General features: G+C 35.1%; 1 protein-coding gene across 1 annotated transcript in view; it reads left to right on the top strand.

Annotated features, from left to right (window-relative positions):
- PRKN (parkin RBR E3 ubiquitin protein ligase) overlaps positions 1-20,572 on the top strand; it is a 674,995-nt gene that overhangs the window by 209,420 nt on the left and 445,003 nt on the right. The window contains exon 4 of the mRNA XM_071430404.1: positions 20,119-20,237. Coding sequence (XP_071286505.1) covers positions 20,119-20,237 — 119 coding nt within the window. The remainder of the gene's footprint in view (positions 1-20,118; positions 20,238-20,572) is intronic.

Genomic DNA, 20,572 nt, shown 5'->3' with positions numbered 1-20,572 from the left:
ATTTACAATCTATTTAAGATTTACTAAAGCTCTGCTGGCACACCACATGATGGTGATGATTCATACTATGGACATTTGTAGTTCTTCATCCACCAAATGGTTACTGAGAATATCTTCATTGTGAAAAATAATCTGAGGCACAGGTTACTGCAAAATTATCTTACTGACACATTTGCCCCAGTGAAGATACATCATTCTGTGCAATACCAGATACTGTTGTGATTTATCATAATAGTCCATCAGAGATGTCTTTTTATGAAGAACAGTACACAAATAGCCTTTTTGTGCACTACACAAGGTAATTGCAAACATATATATCCAGAGTACAGAAGACAAATTGTGACAGAGATACCTCTGTGACTAACCTGGCCACAGAAATAATCTTGCTTAACAAAATGGCTACTAAAACCATTAAAATAACTTCTAAAGAATTTATTAAGTAGCTCATGCAGAAAATATACAATCCATGGGAGGGTCACAGAAGTATTCCACAACTGACTTGGTCAACCTCTCACTGACAACTAATGATGAATGAGTGTGGTTTAGGAGCAAATTAGTACCCAGCTTAATGATCCACATCTCCCAATCTGAATGAGTAATGAGATAAGAGGGGTGCATGCTGATTTAAATGTGGTAAACTAGGGACAGGTCTTCAACCTGGGTTTATTCTCAGATGAAAGGCAAAAGTGTGAGCTTTTAAACATTACCACATATTTATTTTTTCATTACTGTACATATGTAGAGGGATTTAATAGCTGCGCTTGACTTTACAGAATAGTCTGTACATGTGCAAGGACTCCTAAGATGTGTCATGTGACATTTTTATCCACAGACTTCAAACTCTGTGAAGCTAAGCATTAACTGATAGGTGTCTTCTATTGCAGTGAATATTTTCGTGGCAGAATGCATGAGGACAAAATGTATTGATAAAATATGTGGACTAGTTTTATCTGTGATTAAATTAAAAAGACTTTTTATCATAAGAGAAAAAAAAGAAGACCCACTTTAATGATTGATAGTTCTTTGTGGAAGGATATTAATAATCGGTACTTTTTAAAGGCCTGTTAACTTCTTTCCTTGTTTTGATTCTCACTATTAAAATTTGTCCTTTTGTCTGTACAGCTCTATCCCTTTGTTCAATATGGGGAACTATATTTTTCCTTATGGATTTAGGGTGAGTTAATTTGTAGTCACTTTAAAATAAAAAAAAAAGAAAGATTATTCCAAAGATCAGTTTTGCAGTTATCTTTACTGTGTAGCAAGGATTTCCTTTGGCATAAATGAAATTACTAATAGTAGTGGGAATGAGTGGCTTAAGAAAATAGGTACCATCATTGATAGCTGAAATTATACTTACCAAGTTGGTGTCCTAGGAGATGAATGGTTGTGGACATTAGTCTACAGCAGCAACCTGGACAGGTGAATGAAGTATAATCTTTATTGTTCCATGCATACATGACAAATTTAAACATAAAATTTAGAGGCAAATGTTTAATTAATTGATTAAATTAATATTGTTTAGTCTGACGTGCTACACAGCTATTTCATAATTGCAACAGTAAACACTAAGACTGTAAGTCTTTCTGAAGCCTAAGTTATTTTTATTTGTTATGCTGACCCCATGTTCCTGCCCTTATTTTATTTGCCCTCCTTTGAATTCTGAGGAAAAAAGTTTGTGGTAATTTTCACATCACAAGAGCGTCTCCCAGAATCTTTAGCAGCATTTAGCATATTGCTAAAATAGTATTTTTGAAGTATTTACGTCAATGCCTAGAGACCAAAATTCCACCAGACAAACCAGGAGAGGCAACTCTTGTCATGCTGTACTGCTATTATATAAGCAATATACTTAGGTAGTATGAACTGCTGCACTTGATGAGACAAAAACCCTTATGGCCTGGCAGTGTATCTCCACCAAAGATATAATTTGCTCCTTGCAGAAGCATGTAACAGGATATCCTCCTCCCTGCTCACCCCTACTCTTGTGTGAGTAATGAAACCAGCTCCTGACTGGTCTGGAGATGCACCTTATTTGCACTGTGTTTTTTAGACTACAGTATGTTTCTCTATGAGAAATTCAGAAGTTTGAAAGTCATTAACAAGTTGAAAAAAAATATGAAAATGGATCCAAATAATCTCTCCATGAAAGAATTCCAGGTTTCCTGTCTTTGCAGACAAAAGTAATAGAAATGCCTTTTCTTCTCGGTTTTTGTTGTTGTTTTTCTTGGGGTTTTTTGTTTGTTTTGTTGTTGTTTCTTTGTTCTGAAAACATCATGTAGTTTCTAGTGGACATGTGAAAAAATCTCAGCGTAAGACTTTCATTCTACTTCACCCCCTTTTAATTTGCCTCTCTCCAATATCTGGGACAAAGAGCTTTAATAAACACAATGTAAGTAAATGAACCTATGTTCCATAATGGTTGCATGTCAGTAGGTACATGTATAAGATGAAGAGATAATGGTTGGTCTTGATGACCTCAGAAGCCTTTTCTAATCCTAACAATTCTAACGATTCTCTGATTTCTACCTGAAAAATAATGAATCTGTAAAACATAAAGGTTTGTATGACTCATCTGCTAAATATGAGAATGCATCATGATTTCAGATTCAAGAAAGCCAATAGAATATTTGGAATTAGAAACAGAAAACAGAGTGGAGTGAAGAAAATGTTTTTTTCTCTGCTTTTGACACTTGCATAACTAAAACCAGTATAACTTACTGTTTTGATGACTAAACTGTTAGAAGGTTCAGGAGCTGAGTCATGAGAATTCTACAAAAATGCACATCATGATTGGTTTATATTTGTTTTGGCATCTGTGGAGTGGAAGTTTGGTAATCTGGGAATATTAGATTTTACCAGCTGTTTTAGGATTTTAGTTCTCATTGTCTAGAAAGTGCAAGCCAGAAAATGCGAATACCACACATGGATTTTAACTTGCCAGGAAATCAACCATCAATGCAAGTTATCCTAGCTTACAAGAATTCTCCACATTTGTCCATTTAAAAAAATGTAGAACATTTTTTTCTGAAACATGAAGTTAGGACTTCAACCTAGAATTAGTATGGGTGGTGCTAGGCAGGAAATGAGACTGCAGAATCCCATTCCCTCCCCTTTGTAAATGTATGACTGATGTCAAGCAAATTTGTAATATGAAAAAAAATAGTTCAACAGAATATGTTTTCTGTAAGCTGACATGAATGTTGTTACTTATGTAATTTCCAGGTTAATCCATTATCAGCTGGTTTATTATTTTGTCTGACTCAAGTAGATGTGGTCATCATTACTTAGGGTTTTTAATTTTCAATTTTAAAATAAATGCTCATCTGCTCAGTTCCAAATAAAAATCCTGGTATCCTTTAGGCAGGCTTTTGCAAATGCTTCCATTCAAGGCACCTCTGATTCCTTATCTTTTCATCTTCTTCTGTTCACAGAAGAGTTAATAAAGTACTGGTATATACTGACTTAGGTGTGTCAAGCTGTAAATTCTAGCAAAAAGAGGGACTGACTATTTTCCATCTAGTTAGGAAATGCTTTACCAAAACCTAATATATGTTTAAACTTCCTGTCTTTCCCAATACTACAAGTATCAGTTAAGGCAGATGAAACAGTCATTACCAAAACCTCAGTATTGTTAGTGATGCGTGAAGTGATGAACTGGTGCCCATTCCATGTAAGAGTCTGATTCCATGAAAGAGACAGTAAAAACACTTAGAAGGGAAAGCCACAATTTAGGACTAGTCAGATCTGTTCATACTTCTGAGGCAAGCCTTGGTGAATAAAAAACCCGTATCAATTTAACCATTTAAATTGCTAACATTTAAAACTAGTTTTTGAATAGTATTCTGATGACTATGTGTTAAAAATTCCTGTGCCCTGTAATTGATATTACACTTTATTATAATTCTTTCACTCAAAAAGCCTAAAAGGATAAGAATTTTTGTGTAAAATCTGTTTGAAGTAAATGAGTAGTCTAAACTCCTGAAGTACTGTACAATTACTTCACAGTTTTTTAGACCTTATAATCACAAATTAGATCTAAGTTGGACAGGGTTATGGTGTACATCTACCTCCCCATTTGCATGCGGTGCTAGGCTGAGTACTACTGCCCAGTACCGAGCTGAGAACAACTGCAGCTCTTTCTTATCCCTTTTCGAGAATTTCAACAAAATGTGAGCACTCATCTTTTCAGAATGGCTTCCAGCCTGGAAAGAACATTTTTATTGTCGTGCATAAACATGAAGCTCTGACCTAATATTGCTTTTCTGTGTTACGAATACGAATATCTAAGAATTTACTATTCCCTTAAAAGAGATAAAAAAGGATTCCTAAAATTTCTTGTGTCATTTAACTGCATTTTTTTTCAAAGGAAACTAATCAGTATAAAGATTTTTTTTCCTTTGTCACGGGTACAAATAATTTGTGGCTTAATTATAATATTAATTAATTAATTAAATATAACTTAGGTCCATGGTATTGTAAATCAGCAGTTTGAACAGGGAAAATCAGTATTCTGTGCAATTTACATTTAGTAATTAGGCCTTTTTTCCTAGAGTTATCAACATTTTGTTTTAAAAACAAATTGCCAGAGCGCTTTTACTGACCTTTCTTAAATTTCTTGAAATATTAATACAGCATTTCATGGTGGTTACATGATTCTTATCATAGTCCTCTTTCACAGACATCCATTTGAATAAGATTTGTATTGCTGGACAGGAACAAGTGGTAAATTACTTAATATGCAACCAATGTATTCTTTCAGTAGAAATATTCAAGTAACTAGTTAGGTTACTATTTATTTTTGGATTTGGTGCCTTGACAGTTTACTTTTGTATTAAGATTAAACTACTTTTAATTTAAATGAAAATGCGTCAAGCAGCTCATTGTGATTTAGCCTACATTTGATTCAGATTATTTTAATATATTACCTTACAAACTTTTTATTAAATGCAAATAAATTAAATTACAAACAAATATTAAATGCAATAATAATTTGAGGACTAATCTACACCCAGAAAAGGGAAGGTATTAATTTACCTTTTTAAGAAATGCAGAACAAATTACCAACTCAGAAATAATACACTAGTCCTGATTTTAACAAATAGTTTCTGGGAAGCAAGGCTGCATTTGTCTTCATTACATACTGTAAATTTACTGTATATACAGGTCTGTTTTAAAGTTCAAAACAAATTTTTACAAAATTCCTGCATTGAATTCCTGCACAGCTCTCTTTGTGGTAGTGGTTAGGTCTGGCACATTGTTAATTGCTATCACTGTGCCTTCATTACATACATGAAACTGTTAGACTTTCACTGTTAGGCTTTTTATTTTAAATTTCCTGTCAATGTACAGTGCCATAACCTCATGCCATGTTCATTGCAGTGATGTGTTGTATTCACAAATGTTGAGTTCATTGGGCCTGAGAGCTCTTCTAAAAGAGAAGCTGGAACTAAAGCACTTGTCTTCCTTCCTCTCCATTTTTCCTTTCTTATTTGATAAGTTTTATACTTGTCCTAGTCCTGAATCTCCTTTGTGCTCTTCACTGCTTCCATTGTTTTTTGTTTTGCCAGCTACCTTTCTTTCATGGGTATTCCATACCTGGGAGATGTTCTACCCCATTTGCAGCCCTTCATGCATGTTTTGGTTTGTTTTGTTTTGTTTTACAAGATTTTGTGATGTGGATGCCTCCTAAGACAAAGATGTGTGCAACTACACACCTCTTTGTTGATTTGGTAGTCACATTGTTTGCATACTTGATGCAAAATGTTTACACATTGTGCCTGACTAGATTGTCATAGTGTTAGAACATGTATTTCAGAAGTAACATCTTTTAAGTATGTGCATCTCAGGTCTAAAAATCCTTTTGCATTAATAGAAGAGTATGGCAATATCATTTTCATAGTGTAAAGAGACATTGGATTTCATTTTAACTCAATTGCACTAAATATTTCCTACATATTGAATGAGAGTTTTTCAAAAATTTTAAGTTCCCAAGCTGTTTGATAAATGTTGTATGACAGAAGTTGTTGAACTGTGATCCATGTTTGAAGCTGCAAGATCCAGAAGGGTTTTTATTGATGATCCAATGAGATGGTGGTTAGAGTGCTCTAGCTCCACTTGTTTTTGACTGCTAAAATAGATTGCAGTCCTGGAGTCATGGAATTGTTTAGGTTGGAAGAGACCTTAAGGTCATTGAGTCCAAAGGTTAACACATCACTACCAAGCTCACCACTCAACTATGTTCCTAAGTGCCACATCTGAACTTTAAATACCTCCAGGAATGGTGACTCAATTCCTTCCCTGGGCAGCTTGTTAGTGTCAGTATGTATTAAATTATCCCTCTTGATGCTGTACTTTCTTGGATTATGCTCTCTGAGTATGTTCAGAGGAACATACTCATTTTCCCCTAGGAAAATGCTTCCTGTTAAAAATAGGATAATGTTTCTGAAACAGTACTCTCTTTTTGATGCACAGCAAAAAAGAGGTTTTATGGATACAAACCACAAAACCACAGAATTACTATTATGTGGGATCAAATATATTGCCTATCTAAATCTAGTTCTCTTCTTTTAATACTTTCCTATTTTGAATACAATAATTCAAAACAAAAGATGTTCTTATTACAGAAAGTTTTATTTAGAGAAGGAGTATTCCTCTTTTCAAATAATCACCCATGTACCCCTGTCTGATTATCCTTCATATTTGTTATCTGGGCAAGTTGACAAGATTGGTAATGGTATTTTCTATTCTGACCTTCATTGAAAAAAAAACCAGTCTCCAGTGTCAATTCAAGGCTTGATTGGAGAAGAGAGAGAGAGTTTTCAGCCCAGAAATTAACTATTTCTAATTCTTTCAACATTTCTTTTCAGAGAGTTAAGCTTAAGACAACTACTCTGTTTCCAGTAGGGTTATGAAAATTTGTCATTACAAAGTCCTTGGAAGTTTGCTCTTATGTATATTTTATCTTCTTTTAGGGTTATTAACCCTTGACAATTCACTGCAGCAATACTTCCAAATTCTATATATAAAAATTGATATCCCCTCTTCACCTTCTAGCAACAGCAGAAAGTGATTTTATAAGACATTAGCATAATGGAACCTTTTCAATAAAATGATAAATTGAGCCCATTTCAGAAAACAGAACGCACACTTGATAATTTATTGCAGCCAGTGCCATGCTGGAGACCTCATTCATATCATATGCTTTTAAGGCTGATGAGAATGGTGCCATTTTCCCATCACACCTTGCATGTCTGTGAAATTAATTTGAGAGGAAAATTGTAAAAAATGCTCTTTTCTAATAGAGGCTAAAGCTCTTCCGGGAATGCTTATCTTTACATGACATAATTGTCTCTCATGAACGTGTCTAATTACTTTATTGTTTTTAAAGGCCCTTCCATGTTAATTGAACAGTGGCATTTGCTGACTCCCTTGTGTCAAGGGGTGAGGTGGAACAGAGTTTTGTTCTTGGAACGTATTTTGATTGGTTATGAGGGACAACATGGATGGACTTTCTTTTGCAAGTGCATCACTTGCATCCTTATACCCCCAGCCAGAGGTGACATTTGGGTGGAAATTTCCATAGGTGGAAAATGTTCTGTACTGATTAAACAAAACTATGCATTTTTTCCAGAAAAAAAAAATGTATGTTTTCCAGAATAATTGTTGACATTTATTGCTGATGTTACTAGAAAAAATAGGAAAGTAACACTTAGGAAACATCCCTTATGTACAAAAACATTGGTAATAGAGTTTAGGGTGATTCTTTTTTGACAGGAAGAGTCCAATTATGAGGCACAAGTAAAAGTCATAAAATCATAGAATGGTTTGAGTTAGGAGGGATCTTAAAGGTCATCTACTTCCAACCCCTCTGCCATGGGCACTTTTCACTAGACCAGGTTGCTCAAAGCCTCATACAACCTGCCAGGGTTGGGGCATCCACAACTTTTCTGGGCAACTTGTTCCAGTGCCTCACCATGCACCACATGGTTTCTGTTACAGGCTCTTAGCACTCAGAATGACAGGAATCAGTCTGTGCTCAAATCATGTGCTCAACATTCATTAATGTCATTGGAGCTCTGTGCACACAGCGAGGACATTGGGAGAACAGATCTTTTAAAAAGGCTTGATTTACAGAAAGTGATTACATGGAAGAGATTAAGGAATTCTGTTGATAGTAGAAGGTAATATTAGCTTTACAAAACACACCCTGTTTTCTCCTTATAAATACAAATAATTTCAGGGGGACTAAATTTGAACTTCTGTGAAAGAAAAAGATCATTGCATTTGGCAGGGGAAGACAGATTCTCTTGTTTTGGTTTGGTGGCTTTTAGGGTTTTTTTGTGTGTGGGGTATCCTTGAAAGCCACCATGTTTGCTAAGCACCATCAGTTGCTTTCCAAGCTTCCATGGTGCCCTGCTGGTGCAACAGTCAGTTCTGTGGGTCTTGATGTTTACTTGTCAAAAGACACAAATGGAGAAAAAGAAACATGGGTATGGAGATGGGGTCTTTGGGTGCAGGATGAGGGAACAGAAGGACATCATGCTCCAAGTTGAGCCTGTTCATCATATACTGTTCTCATTGATGTTCAGCTTCCTGCAACACTGCACAACTTGTCAGGGATCTTATGATAAGTCCCTGGTTTTATTATAAGCTCCTGGTTTTCAGTGCCGGCTGACATTATCTTACTGCCTTTTTGCTATGATGGTGGTTTAACCAAAATTGTGAAAAAGATCAAAAGTTCACTTGAGCAACTAAAGTAGCAGGAAACACAGCTCCTCCTTTGTTCACCACAGTTTGCTCTTTAGCTTTGTCACAGAATAAATATTCAGCATATATTACTGAAAGGCAACTCTATACTGGCAACAGTTTGTTTCTCATTTAAAGGTATATCAGTTGGCAACTGAATTTTTTTCTGCTGCAACTCTTCCCTAATAATTAGCCTCCACTAATTATTTTGGGGGGAGCTGAATCAAACATCAGTAATGTTTTAAATTAAGTCTGTACTGGAGATATGACCAGGTAAAGATCATGATTAACATTATCAGTGACTGTTCCCAAGAAAATTTTAGTTCTCTTCAAAAGAATGTTGTGTTTATTCTAATAAAAATTAAATAAATAGCAAAATTTTCACTATCTTCAGCTGTGAAAGATCAAAATTCCTGATTTTATGCAGATTAGTGATTATGGATATTGCAATTTAATCCCTCTTGATATCCAAAATGTGATGAATAGCTATATATCCTGGTTTCTAAACCCCACAGCATTGTTCACAGTAATTTTTCACTTATTAAAAGCATAATGCAGGAACGTAACAAGGGCTGTAGCTGAGCTAATATTTGACTCATCTTGAGCCATGTCTTCTTTATAACTCTAACCATCGTGAAGTATTTAGGATAGAAATGTGAAAAATCTGTTTCAAACAGAAATGTTATCAGTCCTCAACATTTTCCTTCTAATCTGTAATAGAAATTTTTCAGGAATACTAAATCTAGCAGCGTAAATGTGAACAAACACATTTTGTGTCTGCTATCCAGGCACAAAGATCTGTGTTTGACCAGTAATATGTAGATAAATAAAACATTTTCATGAAACATTGCCATATCTAAAAACATCTAGCATTCTCTTTTCTGCAGAGTCTCTTTCATATTTCATTTTGCTATCCCTATCCTCCTGTAGCCCCCTCTGGAGTCTCCTTCTCTGGCTAAATGGCTTATAAATATACTATAAATAGGGCAGAACTGTAAGGTTGATTACCTCTGACACAGATATGTAGTAGAACAGGAATCTGCATTAGGTACTGAGATGTAGATATAATACCTTTATTGTTTTCTAGATTATCATAATTCTTCAAGAGAATCAACTAGAGATCAAATGCTTACTGATGAAGGAGGTAGGGAGGCATTGGGATGAAATCTTTTCTCTTTAGAATCTGCAGGAATGTCTTCTACTTTATAGTGTGAGTTGGGAATTCAACACTAGAAAGAAGAACCGCTCCAACAGATAACTGCCAAATTGTGAAAACCTTTGTATGGAAAGAAAAACAAAAAACAGGCTTTCTTAGGTTTATGTGAGATGGCAGGAGGGGAACAGGCTTTTGTAGAGATTAAGAGGTATGAAGTACATCTCAAGTTGAATGTACAAAATAGTCTTTAAGCATTTCTGTTTAACTTCAACAAAACCATTCTACAAAGTCAATTAGTTTAATTGATTGGCGTGGCACCCCAGGGAATCACTGAGAGTTCAGCTGGCAGCCTCTGGTTTGGAGTCACACTAATTGGGAGTAGGGTAACAAGCAGCTGCTAAAGCTCTGTGCTGTTCATCGATAGGGTGGTGAGGAGTGGAGGCTCTACAGGTCATGTGGTAGGAAAGCTAACGTGGGGCAGAGTGGTTTCCTAAACTGACAGATTGAAGAATGACAGCAGGACTTGGTTTAAATTAATCCAACAGAGAATTGCTATGCAGTCTAGTCTCTAAAATGCAATGAACATTTCATACTGTCATCACATTTGAAGACACTGCACATACAGTATAAAACATGTAATATATATATATATATATGTGTAAATATTATATATATATGTTTGTATATATATATATATGTATGTATATTCTATATACATATAATAATATGTATAAACATATAATATATAACACATATATAATAACTGATGAAACAAAGAACATGGTAAATATGTTGGTATAAAACATATAATATATGTATATATATGTGTATCTATATTATATATACGTATAATTATATGTATATATATAATATATGTTGGTAAATATGTTAATATAAAACATATAATATATATATTATATGTATATATGTGTATGTATATATTATATATACATATAATAATATGTATAAAACATATAATATGTAAAACATATATAATACCTGATGAAACAACATGTTGGTGAATGAACCATAGGTACATTGATAATATCTCTTACTGAGAAAGCTCACAGGGCCAACAAATTTCTGCATTCTCACTTCATCATGTGTTTGCATTAAAGGAAAAAGGGGTAATTAAGAGTTAAAGTGACACGTATCTACTTAGAAACTTCAACATTAGTTTAATTCATTCTGATAGAGAAGCCATTTGATTCCTTCTGGATAATAAAGTGAGTTTTCCTGTTTTTTATGAAGATGATCAAGCCAACAGGTTTATCTAGCTGCAGCCACCCCAAAGGGTCTCTCCAAAGTGAAGTGGGAAAAGGTCATGAGCTGTTGCTCAAAGCTTTCCTGAGTAGAATTATGCACCTTGGCATAGCAGGGGGATCACTAGACCATAGGTACCATCACATTTCTGTGAGAAACTTTTAGATGTGTTGAGGCATCTGTAAGAGTTGCAAGGATAAGATTAGTTGGTATCACTGTTTCAAAGTCTGAGACTATTATTTCAATGCTTCTTATCAAATCACAGACATAGATGCTCAGCAGACTGTACATGTAAACATGTCAGTGAGGATTACTATGATTCCATTTTCTGCACATTTAACTTTAATGCGATGAATCTTGCTGCCTTTCAGCTAATCTGTGGATGGGGAATTCTGTTAGTTAATGCAGAGCTAGAGGTGCTTTGAGGTTTAAGCTCTGAGCTTAGAATGCTCTCTTTCTCTTTGTCTGTCTTTCCCTTTGTCTGTCTTTCCTTCTTTTCCTGAAATACTTCATTCCGTGTTTCTCTTCCTCTACAGAAGGAAGTTAGCCCTTAGCATGTGTCACAACTGAATTGCTTTAAAAAGCTGGTGTTTACTGCTCAATGCTTAAATACCTAGGCTGATTTTAATAGCCTGGAAAAACTGTATCCCTTCTTCCCAAACCCTTTTGGTCAATGGTTTAAAGAGATAAAGAAACCTCTTGACTTAGGTTTGTATTTTCAAAACTGTCTTCTAAATGCAAAACAGTGTTGCTGCATATCCAACATTCCAGTTTAGAGTCTGTGCAAACAGAGTATGTGAAATTCTAAGCTGGCCTTTTTCTTAAAATCATTCCTATTCTTTACAGTATTGTTCTGGAATTACATTATATAAAAGTGATGCAAAGACCATGCAATTATGTTGAGATAAGAGAGCATGGTAAAGTGCCATTTTCACTCAATCTTTTCCATTTTTCTGGACAAGCCTTTAAGAGAATGATTGCCAATATATATCTTTTCTAATGTAAAACCAGCTAAGGAACTTCCTCATAATATAACTTTTATTGAAATAAGTTACTTATGTCATTAAATAGCACATTTCAGAAACTAAATAGTTCAGTTTTAAAAGTGCTGGTAGTGATATTTTCTGTCTTCATTGAAAAACATTGTATCAACTAAGTTATAGATACATCTTTCCTGAGCCATTTTCCTTCTCTCCTTCGTTTCTAAATAAATTGTCATTAAAATTTTAGTTCTGTGGAGCCTTCAGAGTGTGGAGCCTGACATGCAGGGCATTGAAGATGAAAAAAAGGTATCACAGGTCATTTGAAATGACAGTTTCTGTGGTACACTGTTAATTGTGCAATGTTTTGTGACACACTGAAATGTCAGAAAAAAACCACTAACAAGTTATTTGGTATGTTAATGGACAGTCCTGTGAGAGATGTATCTATGGAATGCAAAGTAAGATAGAATTGCACATGCTACTGAAAATGGAGCACATAATGGATTTTTAGAGATTTTGTACGGCATTGTTTTCTGGGATTTTTTTTTTTTGTTGTTTGGTTGGGTTTCCTTCTCAATTCCTCTCAATAATTCCTAGCACTCAATTTACTTTTTTGATTGCTACTGAGCATTGAGCTGACATTTTCATACAACTAGCTATTATAGCCCTAAGTTCTTGTTTTTTTGTGATAATAACTAGTCAAAATGATCACTGTTTGGCTAAAATTATTTTTCCTATGTCTATCACCTCACATTTATCTACAAGGAATTTAATTTTTCATTTTTCTGTCACTCAGGATCCTGAGTGACAGTACTGTCACTGACAGCATGCTGAGTGTTTTTTCTGGTTGGCCAGAAAAAATGTGGTTTATCTGGTTGGCCTTAATTTTTACTACCCTGAAAAAAATCATATCACTAGCAAACTTTGTCACTTCACTGTTCATTTCTGTTTTTCTGACAATGAATATTCAAGTCCTGGAATGATTTTTTTTGGGACTGTACTGTGAAAAGTGATCATTTATTTCTGAAATTTATTTCCTGAAATTTATTTTATCTATGTATTTGAACACAAGAGAATTTTGCATTTCATTCAGTAACAATATAATTTATATTTTAAAGCTGCTGAGAAAGAGGTTTTTTATCACAGAATCACAGAATTATGTGGATTGGAAAGATCCATAGAAGTCATCTAGTTCCAATCCCCTTCCATGAGCAGTGGTACCTTCTACCAGATCAGTTAGGACAAAGCCCCATCCAAGAAGGCCTTGACTACTTCCAAGGATAAAGTTTTAGTACCTTGAATAAATCAATTACCTTCCATATAAGCCTTGCTACCTCATTATCTGTTCCTTGGGTGCCCTGAAAAACAAACTTTTCCAGAATGTCATGTATTGGGGTGACAGACTGTAATGAAGCTAACAGCTAGAATGTTGCTGCTGGTCTCCAGCATTTCATAATTGTAAATAATTGAATTGTAATTGCAGTTGAGTAGAGCTGGGGCTTTTGGGACACAGGAAGCAATTAGGGAGCTAACACAGAGAAGCAAGTCAGTAAGAATAGCCATTCTTTTGCCTTCTTCAACCTCCCTCCCTGCATGGGTGTTTAGCTGGTTGTGTCAAAGGCCACTTGTGAAATGCGCAGTTGTGTAAATTGGGTCAGACTTTTATTAAAAGAGCTGTGTGAGAAAGAGCTGCTGGAAGCCTTGTCAGAGGTTTTCACCTCACACATCCTCAGTGAGTCCACTGGCCCAGGAGTTACATTTAAGCTCAGGTCCTTTCCTTTGTTGCATCACTGGGCTGTGTTTTCAAGTGTCTGGATGTATATCTTCTATATTCTTGTTTTTCTGGCCTGACGTGGGAACAGCGTTGTCCTTATGGATTTTCTTGGTGACCACTGGTTTAATTTTTAAACATTTCTTAGTTTATTTGCTGAATCTGTGATCAACTGGATCTGCTTGTCATACTGAAGCCTGCACTGCATGATCTGTGCAACCTAGGCAGACTTCTGGAGCATCTTCACTTCCCTTCACGTGCTTAGGCTTAAACTCAGAAGTCGCTGCCTTCAGCTGCAAATAAACCAGGCCTAGCCAGCTGTCATCACCACAGGTCACACTCGGTCCCCTCAAGGATATAAAAAGCAGCTCAAGTGGAGCTTTGTGGGGAATATTATGATTGCTGCATAGCGGTTTCCTCATGCACAAGAAGTACATTTTATGGGAGACCTTTTGACACTCTTAAGTCTTGAACACTTTGTTGTTGTAGCACTGTTTTTCTCCCATGTATTGTTTGCCCAGCTTTCAGCAGTTTAATGAAATTTCTGGTGTGTTGGGTTTTTTTGGGTTTTTTTAATTCCATGTTTTGCTGTCTGGCAGAATCATCACAATTGTTTTTGGTGGTTTTTATTTTTTCCTCTTTTTGAATCCTTCACTCTTTATTGTTAATATGAGCAATAATGTTGAATTTTGCTCCTTTGTCTGAAAATCAGAGAGCAAGCTGAAGGAGAGGAAGATATATTGTGAGAAGTAAGGGAAGGGTGACCTTATATAGAGGTCAAGAAAGAGAATGAGACAGGGAAAAGGTAATTACAGAAGTAAGTGGATAAAAAAGATAATGAGGGATTTGGATGATATATAAAAGAAAGTGGAGGTAAATGATACTGGGACTCAGAAAAGTGAAGCAGATGATTCTTTCACGATAATGATTAGAAGAGAAAGCCTAATTTACTAATGTCCTGAATTCCAGTAATTTGTGATAGATCAAATGCTGTGCTTTTTGCATTTTTTAAATTCATAGATGTCTCCTGGTTGTTTTTTCTCACACAAATTTTTTCACTGAAAAGGCATTAAAAAGATAAGTGTGCCCCATTGTCCTTGTCAAGTAACTTCTGATGCTCCACCTCTTAGGCATTATACCCTCTTCAGCCAAATTTCAACTCTTCTTAAATTTTTAGTCCTCGTAACAGTGACAAGTCTATTTATTTTTTTTCTGAATAGCTGTATATTCCATATACTTTAATTACCTGAGATACTTAGACATTCTGCAAGTCCTATTTGAGTATCAAGAAAAAGTTGAGGTTGGTTTATTGGTTTTTTTTTTCTGATTTATTCTATTTCATATTGTTATCATACTTCAGCTCTTAGGTCATGAGTTCTTTTGCCTGGCATCACCATGTGGGGTTCATCTTCCCTAATTTTAGAGGTTTGCAAAGTAGATATTTCTACCACATTTTGTTGTTCTAAATCCCCACAAAAGAGAGAAGCAGACCCTTTTAGGCACAATTTATCTGACCTGTTTGTATGTTTTTATATACTTTAGGATGAATTGAATCAAACCATAAAAGTCAATTTTTCTCACTAGAATAAATCACAACCATTTTAGATGAATCTATCTGTTAAATAAATATAATTTTCATGTTATAAATTAGAAAGTCATCATAAAGAATAGGTATAATCTAGAACAGGTAGAAAAGTTTATGAATATGTGCATCCACATGGGTCTGGGGAGGAAAGCTATGTGCTCTGTGATGTCTTTGCAGACAAAAAAAGTAGTTAAAGGACAAAAGTTAAAGACAGAACATACCAGTTGTATTTTTGCAAAATGAATGCGATCTTGTAAGTAATTTCTCTTTCTTTGGGCCCAGAAATGAAACCTACGCTATTTTGTTTTTAAAGTTAACTTTATTTGGAAATTTTCACTAGTTTGAGCCTTCTGGTTTTGTATTTCAGACATTTTCCCTCCTACTGTGTTGACTCAAACAAAGTCCTTAAAGTTAACACAGTTGGAGGAATACTTCTTTTCTTTCTCTTCTAACTGCGTATTTTTCATTATGTAGGTGCAAATTGCTAAAATAGACTGAGGTCTCTGACAGTCAGGCTACATTTTACAAATTACAAGTAGTCTAAATGTAAATATAATGGAGTCTGAAACAATGCTAACTTTATGTAGGTTTCAGTCTGGTGAAAGATTTCCTGTAGCTGTGTCCTGTTTTAAACAGGTGATTATAGGAAAGACTCAGTAATCAGTATAATCTATATGAAAATGCAGTTCAAATGAAAACAGCAGGTTTGCTACTAATATCCCTATTTAGATTTTATTCACTTAAACAGTAATAGAGATGATAATGGGTGTTTTGACTGATTAGAGATTTCAGGATCAAGTCTATAGTCATTATGACTAATGTTTTCTCATTAACTAGTCATGCATATCGAAATAATTGGTCTGTGCTATCACTAACCTGTACAAAGCTCCCAGTGCATGGTCATCATTAAGAACACAGAAATGAGGAAGTAATTCAGGTCCTAAGGAGCTTAAAAACCTAAATGGGGAGACAGTATAAAAACAGTAGGATACACATCAGAGAAAGCTACTTCTTCTTTTTATATAAAATACTAAAGGGGTAAACAGTTTTAAGACCTTTTTTTTTTTTCTTTTTTTTTTTTGGCCCATAAAGGCAACTTAATTAAATTAACTCCATAGAGAAAACCATCAAGCATTTTCCTACAACTAGCATGTAATAAGTGGCTTTATATGATATTCAGAAGTGAAAACTACAAAATAGAGATTGTTTTCTCAATTCTTGTGAAAGTTGTATACCCAAAAGTTGTGTGCCTGATACATGTACTTATGTGCTTGGTTCTGCAGCAATTTTAGTGATTACTGGCACTGTGCCATAATGACATTCTTTATTAATATTGATGGGTCAGAGCTGGTGCATAAGACAGATTTCCTTGTTCCTGTGTCTTTCAGTTTCTCTTTGAAAAGGGATCCGAGGGGATGCAGTCTCAGCCAAGGGCCATGGTAATATAGTCAGTAAAGAGCTTAATGCTGACCATCAGTGTTGTACTGTAAGCAGACTTACAACATTTGCATTTTTAATTAAGTCTTTGTTTTGCCTGCTGATGCTGCTCAGGACCTGCACCTAATGATGTAACTGCACTTAGCGAGAATGTGATCAGTACATCTGCATAAAATGGTGAATGTGTTGCTGAAAATCTCCACTTAACACATTCCTTCTAAAATCAGTGCATTCCTCTTATCACATTGTGCCTTTCCAGCTTCCTTGCTATTGCAGATATTTCTGAAGTTATTTTGTGTCTCTGAATAGATCTGTGCTGCTTAACTGCTCCAACCCATTATATTATAAATTTGTTTCTTGTGTTTCAAATTTGTGCGCAGGGAATGTGTTTGGGGGGACTTTTTATATTCATGAAAACTGAAAACAAAATTGAAAGTGCTAAGAAAAATGAATATTGAGCTAATGTAGTCTATTTTTGCACAGAGCAAATATCAAGCTAATGCATAAGATTTATCCTCTATAGTAAATCAGCAATATGTCTCATTTTAGGCCTCTCCTATGACTACTATTTTTTACTGCAGTATTCAGTCATGCTGATTTATGCCGTACTATCCCGTGAATATTTTGCAGACTATTATCAATAAAATAATTTTATCTTTTGGTCCAGATGGAATGAGCTTAGAACACAAAGCAGACAGAGAGCATGCTTCCTGCCTCAAGTGTTTTAATCCTTGAAATAAATTTTAATCCTTGGCAAAAAATGAGAGGGACACAAGACAGCAGGGAATGGAGGACTGGATCAGGAAAGGCATCAGCCAATTAACAAATTATTTTATGCTGTAAGGGCTCATGTACTCAATAAGATGGTTCTGTTTAACTGGAAGGATTTTATTAGAGTCACACCAGGAATAAGTTTGGAGTGCAGGAATGAATGAGGACAGTGAGCACTGGCATCACAGAATTACTCAAGATGAGTGTGAATAGAAGCAGCAGTTTCAGTAGTCCCATTAGCCCACATAGGAAATTGGAACAATGGGAGAGGACTGGTGAGAACAGAAAGGATAACAGGCTCTGGTCTCACTTCCTGCTGTTGAGACCAAGTCAGGAATAAGTGGCTGAAATCATCTTGTTTATTGTGGACCTCTACTAGAAATAGCATTCCTGCTTTCTTAAGTCATGGAGCATTCCCTTTGAATTGTGCTAAAGGCACTGGCCTTTTACTCTTATTGATTGATCAGCTGATCCTGCATAGAGGAGCTGCCAAAAGTAAAATTAAGTCACTTGCAAGTGTCCTCCTTCTCATATGCAAAACCATAGTTTAGACTTCTGATGTGGATTTTAGCTCAAATCAAGTCTAATCCAGACGTGCTCTCAGTTCCAGTAATGAGAGCCTCCAGCAAAGTATGAATGAATGGATATCCAGTTGTTCAAAACTTTGTCATATTTCACAACATTGAATCGTATATTAAATAGCTCAGCATAAGACCTTTTGCCTTTAATTTAACTATTTTAATCCCAGAACTGTGTTTTAGACTGATTTGAGAAGTGTGCTCTCAGCCTTTTGAGTTATTCATATGAAAAGTGTGTAAGTGTGAATATGAAAAGTGTGAAAATGGTGTGTGTCATTTTCCAAAAAAAAACTGACTTCCATTTAAATTCTGTAATACTTTGTCTCCTGCCATGGTGGTTAATACTTTCCAAGGAAACATAGGGACAACACTTGATAGATCAGTTGACTAAAGTTCTTTTTGGATACATCACTGATATACTCTTATGTAGCTAATGTTCCTGAAAAATTGAAAAAGTGTTAAATTTTTTTTTTCAACAGTGCACATCTTTGTAGACATCTGCATACTTTTTCATAGAAAAAAAAGATTTTTTATATGACATAGTTCTCTGAGGTTGAGTTTTGGAAACTGAAATTACATTTGAGTTACACTTATATTATATTTGAGCACATTTAAATCAGGACAGCCATAGGTATAAAATAGAATATATTCTAAGAATATATTCTTTATACCTATAGAATAGGTATAAAATGTAATTGACTGACATTTTGCATTGGCAGAACACAGGGTCTGACCCTTTACTGTGTGAAGAACATTTGAAAATAAAGGAAGTCAGACATGTTTAAAAATATTATTCCAGGTTGTATTTACTGTGGTAATGTGCTAGAGTTCATATGTACATAAAACATATATTTCTTATGAATCTAGGGAGAAATAAGAGAATAGGGAGATAGACAGTGAAAAACTTTTAATCTCTAAGGGTTTGCTACTGATTCTGAAGTTCACCACTGTTAATGGGTTAAATCTCTTCTTGATATTAAGAAATTTTTGTTTGAAACTTTATTCTGGTCTCATTTCAACTTCTAATGATAACCTTGAGTCTCTGACCTTGGAGATGCCCAGTCTAGATTAAAACCATGCCAGAGGTATTCCAACATTTTGTAAGGAATATCCATAGCTATTCTAAAAAGTGCTTCACTCAAACAGTGATCAGCATTGCCTGTGAAATCAAATTCATTAGCATTGCCCTGGGCTTTGACAATTCTCTGCATATCACATTCTGTTCCATAGTTTCACAGAACAGAATGCGTTTCATTTCATTTTCCTTGAAAATTTACTTGGCCTAATATCTTGGCAGCAGTTTGCAAACTTTGCTAGGTTATAAGGCTGCCAGCAAGAATAAAGAACTGGCTTCCAGTCTTCCATGAATAGAAGTAAATTTGCTAAATTGTTTTCTTGTTGTGATATCAGTCAAACTCATCTTTTAAACTTCATCTAAAGAAATTTTCATGCAATTTGACCTCATAAAAATTGCAGCTAGACAATTTTAGAGTAGAAGTGAGATGCAAATTATGGATGGTTGGGGTAATTAATCTCATACATCACTTGCCAAAGATTTCACTTGGTGCTGATCAGTGGTAAGCTCTGGGTGCATTTTCAAGGAGTTATGGTGTAGTTCACCTGTACTTATTGATCAAGAAGGAGGAGTTACTGGAAGGTGTTAGGAACTAGATCAGGCAAGAAAAGATGATCGCAAATCTCTCTTCAGAAATTAAAATTATTTTATCACTTACAGAGTAAAACAGAAAGCTTTCATGAAAGTTTGCTGCTGAATTTCTGTCTACATCAAAAGTGGTTTTTTCATGTTTGTTTGTTTTCCCTCTTGACAGGTGCAGCAAGTTACAACAGTTTTTATGTTTTTTGCAAAAATTTCTGCCAAGCTGTGAAGCCTGGTAAACTGAGGGTCCGCTGCAGTGTATGTAAACAAGGAACCCTGACGTTGGCAAGGGTAAGGTTTTTTGGATTTGTTTCAAGGCTTTGGGGTATATGGAGATGACATATTTAGTCTTTTCTATTTGCATACATATGGCTATGTATATATGTAGTCCTACTTTTTTTTTCTTGCTGTTTATGGCTGAGAAGAGTAGTTCAAAGGATGTTGAAAATTTCACTCACTTGTTTCTACTATTTTGAGCATATACAAGGAACATGGTGGAGACTAGAGCTCCAGTCCTTGAAAGACACACTTAGCTCTTTCTTTAAAGGACTAATGATTAACCTGATTGTATGCACAATCTATGCAACTACATATGTGCTAAAAGGATGGGATGACAGACGTTTATT

The sequence above is a fragment of the Agelaius tricolor genome, unplaced genomic scaffold, assembly GCF_023055355.1.
Source record: "Agelaius tricolor isolate 1412-34295 unplaced genomic scaffold, bAgeTri1.0.p SCAF_1, whole genome shotgun sequence".
Classification (NCBI taxonomy): Eukaryota; Metazoa; Chordata; class Aves; order Passeriformes; family Icteridae; genus Agelaius; species Agelaius tricolor.
The sequence above is the reverse complement of the archived record's forward strand: the minus strand, read 5'-3'. Positions and strand labels throughout refer to the sequence as shown.